Source organism: Scophthalmus maximus, chromosome 19 (genome assembly GCF_022379125.1).
Source record: "Scophthalmus maximus strain ysfricsl-2021 chromosome 19, ASM2237912v1, whole genome shotgun sequence".
NCBI lineage: Eukaryota > Metazoa > Chordata > Actinopteri > Pleuronectiformes > Scophthalmidae > Scophthalmus > Scophthalmus maximus.
The window spans coordinates 11,327,501-11,336,297 of record NC_061533.1 but is presented as its reverse complement, the minus strand read 5'-3'; the positions used below and the strand labels follow the sequence as shown (position 1 = coordinate 11,336,297).

Here is an 8,797-nt window from a genome sequence, read left to right as displayed (position 1 = left end):
CAACTAGATGTGTGTGTGTGTGTGTGTGTGTGTGTGTGTGTGTGTGTGTGTGTCTCTGTGACTCCCCACCCAGTACCCGCTTATCCAGCCCACCTCCTTCCAATCTGCTGTTAAACTTTGGCTCCCCCCTGTCTCTCCTCATTTTCTTTCCATTGTTTTGTCCACAGACAGACAGACACACACACACACACATACACACACATACACAAAAACACAAACATGCACGTACGCACGCATGCACACACAATATATTTGATAATGAGTATAGGTACTTTCTGTTCCTCCACATCCACCCACCCAAACACACACACTGCTACACCAAGGTGAATTTTTTGCACCTTGTGCATTTCTCATCTCCTTTCCAATGATGTTTTTATTAAAAGATAAATTGTAGAAAGAGCTCTGGGTAAAAAGAACGGATTAATTCAGCTGTTGGTTAATTACATCAGGGATTTAGGGGTACTTGTCCGTCCAATTTGCTTGTACAATTCCCTGCAAAAGCTCTGAGCCTGCTCCTTAATCTGCAAACTAAGCAGGTTCTTTTTTCCCCCCTTAAAACACACTGGATTTATACTGGGATTAATAAAAGGATGCACCCTCACTCCAACACTACAGCTCTATCGCTTAAATTAAATTTAGGATATTTTTTCCTGCTTCCCTCGTGCCGCTCTGAGCATGCCTGGGTTCTTCTTCAGCTTGCTGGGCATGTCTCCCCTCTCTGACACACAAGCACGCACGCACACACACGCACGCAAACTGTCCATTAAAGTCACTTGCAGGAGCTCTGATGTGACATAACACTTTTTATTAATTACATTGTATCACGACAGACTGGTCCACGTTCAGAGAGAAATCATATCATCACCATCATTACCACTTACTATGACTCACTATGGTCACTTCCACCGTGCAACTGACTGTACAAGGTCCTTCTGGTGTGTGTTTCTGTGTGTGTTTCTGTGTGTCTGTGTGTGTTCTCGCCAGTAAAGCACGAATGGGTGGCGTCAAAACTTTTGGTTTACCAATTAACAACCTGCTTGCAAAGACAAACAAAAGCTGCATTCGCCAGAATATTTACTGTACAGCTTTTAATCTCTTGTGTGCTTTGCAATACAGCTGTTTCTAACATTTTGAAGAGCATTTTTAGGCATAGAAATAACATTTTGAACATCTCTTTCATACGGACACCGTACAGTGGTTTGTTCTCTGTCTTATTTTAAGCTTCTTACAATCCAACATCCACAAAACGTCCAAAATCCAAACTTTTTTTCTGCCGACATGACAGCAGGGAAACCCTCTAAACACAGAGACAAACAGCACAGAACCAAATTATTTTAAAAGAATGGTCCTGAGAAACAGACAATCTGTTTTATCTTTCTTTTTTCTAGAGAAGCAGTTTTGGGGGCATTATATTATTTTTGGCATAGGGGCTTACGCATCCTCCATGGACAAAATAAATCTTACAAATAACCTTTATGATTGTTCAGTTCATTTAGCTGAGACTGTGATGTTGTAAGAGAGGGGAAAGTAAATGTGACATGGAGAAAGAGAATCCTTAAGTCATGATGCATATCTGTACTATATGAAATATGCTTTTGGTCACTGAGTCACATGGTTTAGCCCAAACTCAGCTCAATATTGATGTTAAAGTCAGGCGATAAGAAGAGGAAAATATTGCTGATATACTCAGGTGAAACCTTTCATGAATTGTGTTTTAAGAGAAGGCTGATTTTAAGTCATGAATAAAGCAATTGAGTGATCCCTTAAATGTTAGCTGCCATAAAACCAACCTCAGTCCCACATGAATAGGTAGAGTCATTTATATAGTATTGGTGAACAACGATGAGAAATTGATTCCTGATTCGTACCTTGAAACTCATTGTATTTGAACTAGGATTTGGCTAAAGTGTGAACCTAGCCTACACGCAGGCACGAACACACACACACACACACACACACACACACACACGCACACAAAAACACGCACACAAATACAAGAAACACACACACACCACCGGGAGACTGAGCAAACATCGCTCTGCCTCCCGGGGCTGATGTTTGTGTATTTCCCATGTAGCTTCCCAATTCTTTGCCCTCCACTTCCAAAACAGACAGAGAAAATAGTACAACCTAGATACTGACAGCAGTTATAGCGACGCTTATTTCTTCCAGCAGCTTATTCACATTTGTACATGTATTTTGTTATTTCATTTTACAAAAAAGAAAGAAAGTAGCACTTCTAGAGACCAGTTTAAGACTATCACGTACAGTATAGGCAGCATAGAAGAGGAGAGTTGGCTGAATAGTCTATTTTACAGTAGGTCACTTGAATAAGAGAGAGAAAGAGAGAAGTCAGTGATTGTCGGTCCCTCCTTTTCTGAGGTGTCCGTTCATACAGCAGTTGTTGTTTTTTACTCTATTCTTTTTTCTTTGTTTGACCCATACGCATTGATGCAAAGACAGCCGACCCTCGGCCAGAGCTGTGTTAACAGTTCACAGAACGCTCCAACGTTGTGCTGACAAGTCTTCATCCTAACGAACGTCCCTCTTCCAGCCCCCTCCTATAGACCTAACTGTAAAAACGTCACCAACCATCCAACATGACACAGTTCATTATCTAGAAAAAAAGAAAGAAGAAGAAAGAAAACACAGCAGGTACATCGGAGGCGTTCGTACTGTGTTTTGTTTTTTTCACAGTTTTTCCCAGCGCACACACAGGCCCTCACACGCCCTGCCCTCTGGTATTGCACAGAGATATTGTGTGGCAAGTTCTAGAGGAGTGTGTTCACTCAGTGCAAACTCTACTTGACTGTACAGCAGAGATGGATCAGCCTGAAATGTCAGTGCTGCAGCCATTAACTCGCGCATTCGGTGCTTTGACAAGTGACGATAACTCTGCAATCTGTCAAACTAAATCTACGAATGTGACAGACTGGTGAAACCTCCATCCCTGTTGTAGAGTCCACTTGTATATGAGGACGGGCTACTGTAGGTAGCTGTTAGAGGGAGTCTGACATAAAAAATACATATACACTTCAAAATTATCTTTCACATTTGCGAAAACATAATTGATTAAACCAGTGTTCAATTTCAATATTTGCTGTTTCAAAAAAGGCAACTGTAGATATAGAAAGAAATATACAAAATGCTTGTAAATTTATGAACAATAAACATAAATAAATCACTATAAATCAACAAAATCAACATTTTCAAGTTCACAAACATCAAAACCACCAAGTGCTGTTGTTTAAAAATAAGACTTATAATTCCAGATTGATGTTTTACATTTCGTTAAAATGGCTGTTGGTGAAACTGCATTGATTATGACATTAGAGTAAAATATGTCCCAGTAAAATGCAAAAATCAAACATTAAGTGTGTTGCATGCATGTGAGCTGTCGTATATACAGTGCGTCTGCGTGTGAGTCTGACCAGGTGTGTGAGCCGTGCCGTACGTGAGCGAAGTGTCTCCCCATCATGGGGACGTGTGGTGCGTCATCGAGTTAATTCTCGGTGTAAGCTCTTGGTAGACTGCCAGTTAAATGTGTTTCGCTGTGTGTGTGTGTGTGTGTGTGTGTGTGTGTGTGTGAGGTCAGCCATAGGAATGTGATAGCGTGGAGTTGAAGTTGTGGCTCATAGAACATCTGCAGGCCACAGTAATGATGGATGTTCACTCTCACCTTCTCCCTGAGGACGTTCGCACCTCCTCTGTTTCCCTCTCCGCCCTTTTCACTCCACTATCTTCTCTCTCTCCTTCATCTGCTCCCTACCTTTACTCTCATCCCATCACCTTCTCTTTTCAACCCCATTGCTTCTGTTCTCAGCGCGCTCCCTTCCTCTCCATTTCTTCCCAATACGCATTATTACCTCTCCTCTCTACTGCTCCTCCACCCTCTTTTCTGTTTTCTTCTCCTTCTCCTTCACCTCCCCTCTTCCCTCCATCTCTCCTCCTCAGCCATAAAACAATAAGTCTTGAATGTCTGTGAGGAGACTGTGCTAATGGGGCCCATTAGGCTGTAATGAAATATACATTACACCATTACAGAGGACGGGGGCCTGGCTAAAGCACTGCACCGCTCAAATAATAAAACATGCACAATTCAATTTCCTTCTCGGCCCGCTTTGAGTGTCTTTCAGTGTGTGTGTGTGTGTGTGTGTGTGTGAGTGTGGAGATGGACGGATGACGGGATATGGTATACAGTGTATGTGTGTGTGTGTAAGCGTTTTTTTTTTTGTGTGTGCTTCCCCTCTAGCACAGATGTGGTTTTCAAGGATGTCTGAGTGCTGAGAGCCTTGATGATTTAATATGGGTTGACCAAACGAACCACACCTTCTACAGCGCCGCCGCCCACACATCTGACCGTGATCTGACCACTCAAAACCCGGCCTCCCTAAGCAACTTTAATGCCCACCACCACCACTACGACCCCCCCACCCCCGTCCTCCATCAACACCAAGACCTCGCAATCATCGGACAGCTGTGGACAAATGAATCAATTGACCTCCGACACGAGCGCTTGACTTCACAAGTGCAGCATCTGTCACTCCGCTGGGGGCTGGGTGGTCGATCATCATGTTACCCTGTGCTGTATGACAGTGCAGGCCAGGCCTTTGCAAAGTAACACGTAACAGAAAAAAAAACAATGCAGTATGCATATGTGAGTGCATATATCTATAAAACCATTGATATAAATCTGTTGCATGAGGACATATTGTAGATCAATGCCACATAGATCAGGCTTTTTTTTTTTTCTTCTTTTTTTTGCATTTTTGCATTTTTAGCATTTTTTTTGCATTCGTCATTCAGGTACAGTGTAGTAGAAAGCCTCAGTCTTCTTTCTGAATCATTTTTTTTCTTCACCACAGCAGCTCAGTTAAGCCTCAGTTGGCACTGTATTGTAAGTCTTTTTTTGTAATCAGCAAAATCGGCCAACCAGAAATCCTCCCATATCACCCCCTGATCTATTTTACAGGCAGAAAACCACGTGTGTGGTGCCCTTTCCTCCTTTTTTGGTCATTACTCTGCTAAAGTCGATTTAGTGTATTTTAACCAGTGTGTTAATTGGACTGTTAATCACGTAGTCCTGTCCACAAGCCATGTTGGATGAATGCTGACATTAATATTCATGTACAGTTCTGAGAGACAGACAGAAAGAAAGGACAAATACTGTAGAGAGACAGGGTGAGGGGAGAAAACAGTGTCTTCATGGCCCGACATCTCACGGTGCCATTTACAGGCAAAGGACCGAAGCTTCTGGAAACCGCTCCCCGCGCTGAGCCTCCTTAAAAATCGCCGAATGTTCGTACGAGTCCCATTGTCCGACAGGCAGCGACGGATGAGTCAGTAAATTTAAAGTCCTGTTCATCAGGTTTCATCAATTTAGCCCCGGTCGATTTAAAGCCTTCAAAAAGAAGTGAGAAGCTTTTCCCCTCCAAACTTAAATTACTCTGTGTTAATGTCTGTCCGGGAAGGAAAGAGGGAAGGAGTACAGATGCACAAAGGGGAGGAAATTGGTAGGGAGAAAAGAGGCGATTGGGGCTGACTTGAAGAACTTTTTGATTGCCTTAAAGAGTCAGATAATAGCTTCACATCCTGTACACTGGTAACTTGCTCGCACACACACACTTTATTCAGTGGCCTCGCCATGTCAACCCCAGCACGTGTGCACGCCCACACACACACACACACACACACACACACACACACACACGCACACGTACAACCTCCAATACACATGCACACTTAAATACAGTAACCATCCGCACCTAAGCACTCAGATCTCACACCACATCCAAAACTCTCCTCCGTGCTTCGCCTGCGTTCAGCCCAGTATATCCAGGTATACAGGTGAGGCCTTGGCCAGATTGAGGAGCAGACTGTGGATCTCTTTGATGTTCAGTCTCATGTGTGGCTCCCTCTGCCAGCAGCCCAGCATCAGGTCGTACACTTCTTTAAGACAGGTCCTGGGGCGCTGCAGCACCCTGCCCTGGGTTATACACTCGATCACCTGCAGAGGAAGAACCAAAGAGACAGAAATGAAGGACACCGAGTTTAGTATTAACAGTTGTCTTGGCACTTCCTTACACACATTCAATTTCATTTGATCAATTCAAGTTGACTTTGGGAATTTTCAAACTCCAGGGAATGTGATGGAGCATTCGCTTGGTGAAAATGTCAAACTGAAAAAAATTACCCACTGCGTTGATGAAGTTACATTGGATCATCTTAATACGATTGTGAGAGGAAAGTCTCCACCTATAGATTTACCTCAATACAATGAATTTTTCTTCCTCAGCACACTGCAAACATTCGCTTATTTGTTAATTAAACAAAATAATAGAGTTTTGAGCCTTAAATCAGCTTTAGGATGAGGATTTGTGGATCAAGATGATGACACTTTTTGAAACCTAACTGCTGAATGCAGAGCAAAGCGTTCAGTTCTGGGAGTATATGTATATAATCCTCTAGCAGTGGTTTGGAAAATATCCATATGGTTATTTGCCTCTAACATAATTAAGCTTTTGATATTTTCCTCAAACATCTAATACACCCTGCTGTGTATGTCGAATGAATACCAATTAGCGGCTTCTATTAAGCCCCAAAAACATCTCTGTCTTTCAAATCACTTTATTACCATTGAAATAAATTGCGGGATTATCATTAGGATATCTACTCTACATTTTTAAGGATCTGATTGATTAGGGTGTTATCTTTTAGCCAATCAAGCTGTTGCCAACTCCACCTTATGACGGGAATCAGAGTTTATGTATAATGGATATCTAGTTTTGAAACAAAAGTCCGTATCCTATGTCGAGATATCTGAGCATCGGATTCAGGTCAGGAGGTGATTGAACTGTGAATTGGCAGAAATTGAATAGATGTAAATGGAAAAGAAGAAGGCGAAAGGGGCTAAAGGTTGATTTTGGAGGTAACCAGAATAAGGCAGATGAAATAGGGACTGCCAACATTAGAAAGCTGTAACCAGAGGTCAAAAGGAAGTTCACGCTGTCGAGGCTAAGGTGAAGGTGAAGGGTTGAATGGCTCGGATACCGCTGAGATTTCCAGAAACTAGGTCAAGACCCTGAGTGTACCAAACGGCAGATTTGTAAAGGGTCATTCATTATTCAGAAGTAACACTCAATTGTTGACATATTTAATTAAATAATAATGTATTTAATGAATTAAGAACAGCTCAAATTAAGGTATTTTGTGTCTGTTATATCATTAATTTGAGTGTCATTGAGCTGAAAAGATTAGTTAATCGTTAAATTCAAATGTTTTCCCCTTTTCCCACCTGAACCGGACACAACATTTATTGTGGTTCATGGCAAAAAAGGGACACTTACTAACTTAGTCACTGCGTCTGTAAGCAATGTGCCTTAACCTTATCCTGTATACTGAGATGACTCAAGGCAAAGGATTAACATTATGTATACCTATGAGAAACGTGCACACAAAGTCGATCAAATATTTAGTTTTACTGAAGGGCTTCCTCATATCTGGAGGCCATTACTCATTTGACCACGCTTCTCTTCGTCGTGATGGATCAGTTATCTTCACAAGCTTAATTCCTGTTCGAGTGACGGTACTGTATTGTGTACCTCGTTGTTGGAGAGCTGGTACCAAGGCTGTTTTCCGTAGGTGAAGATCTCCCAGAGCACAACTCCCAGACTCCAAACATCACTTTCCGTGGTGAACTTTCTGTACATGATACTTTCAGGGGGCATCCAACGGATTGGCAGCATGGTGTGACCTCCGACCTTTTGGACACACACACACACACACATACACACACACACACATAACACAGGAAGAGAAAGAGAGTGTAAAGTCAGTATACTGTTGAGTGAACCGAAGAAAGATATTTTTTTCTGCTTCTTCCAATTCATCCCATCTCATAAACAGACACTCTGTATATAGTCCACTTCCATCTCTATTTTGATACATCATGCATTTCAGATGCATGCTCATGCAGCTTTTCAGCTTCCTCATGAGGTTCACTCATTTTAAAGAAAAAGATAAAACATAAAAATGTAATTCCTTCCAAATTGCTGCCTTAGGAATTTAAACAGGCGAGGTTTGGAGATATGGCACAGTGGATGGCATCATGTACCCGAGTGTCGCTCACGTCACTCCTGATCAGTGTAACATTTTATTTTAAGAAAAGAGTATATTTGAGAGAGCTCACATCCACTGACCACTTATTACAATTAAACGATCTTCATCAATTTGAACCTTTGAATTGTTGCATCAAACAATGCAACAAGCTCCAGTCTGAATCAGGTTGATGTTCAGAGGTTTTCTTGCTTCACCAATGACAAAAGGTGAGCGAACCTGTCAGCCATAACACTATGATGAGTGGGTGAATCATTGAAACCCACTCATTCCATCCAATAGGGAACATTCTAAATCAATTTTAATCAATGCAACATATTTACCATTATTTGGAGACTTTGTGATCTCCACTCAAATTTAAAATGGATTTGAACAATGTTTGGCTGCACAGCATGAATTTGTAATCACAAACATGTTGTCAGGTCTGTGAAGTTTAAGGGGCGAAGCATACAATTTGTCTATGTGTTTGAATTTTACATTCCATTCATTTATTTTGCCCACAATTTTGTCCAAAGCAACTTACACTAAGTGGGCAGGTAGCATCAAGGGTCCACACTGGACTTTAGCCATGCCCTGACATGGGAACGGAATCTCGACCGTCTCCCTACATGTTTGAAACAAAGCCGAATGAAACCTATCCCTGTGTACCGATGCTGTTTCTCATGCTGGGCCTCCCCTCTTC

At 41.9% G+C, this 8,797-nt stretch overlaps 1 protein-coding gene across 4 annotated transcripts in view; it reads right to left on the bottom strand.

Moving 5' to 3' along the window:
- Positions 1 to 785: 785 nt before the first annotated feature.
- ntrk2a (neurotrophic tyrosine kinase, receptor, type 2a) overlaps positions 786 to 8,797 on the bottom strand; it is a 70,562-nt gene continuing 62,550 nt past the window's right edge. For all 4 annotated transcript variants that reach the window (XM_035640754.2, XM_035640757.2, XM_035640755.2 and 1 more), the window contains exons 19-20: positions 7,602 to 7,760; positions 786 to 6,007 (exon numbers count right to left, since the gene is read on the bottom strand). In XM_035640754.2, the coding sequence (XP_035496647.2) occupies positions 5,822 to 6,007; positions 7,602 to 7,760 (345 nt within the window). In that variant the 3' untranslated portion in view covers positions 786 to 5,821. The remainder of the gene's footprint in view (positions 6,008 to 7,601; positions 7,761 to 8,797) is intronic.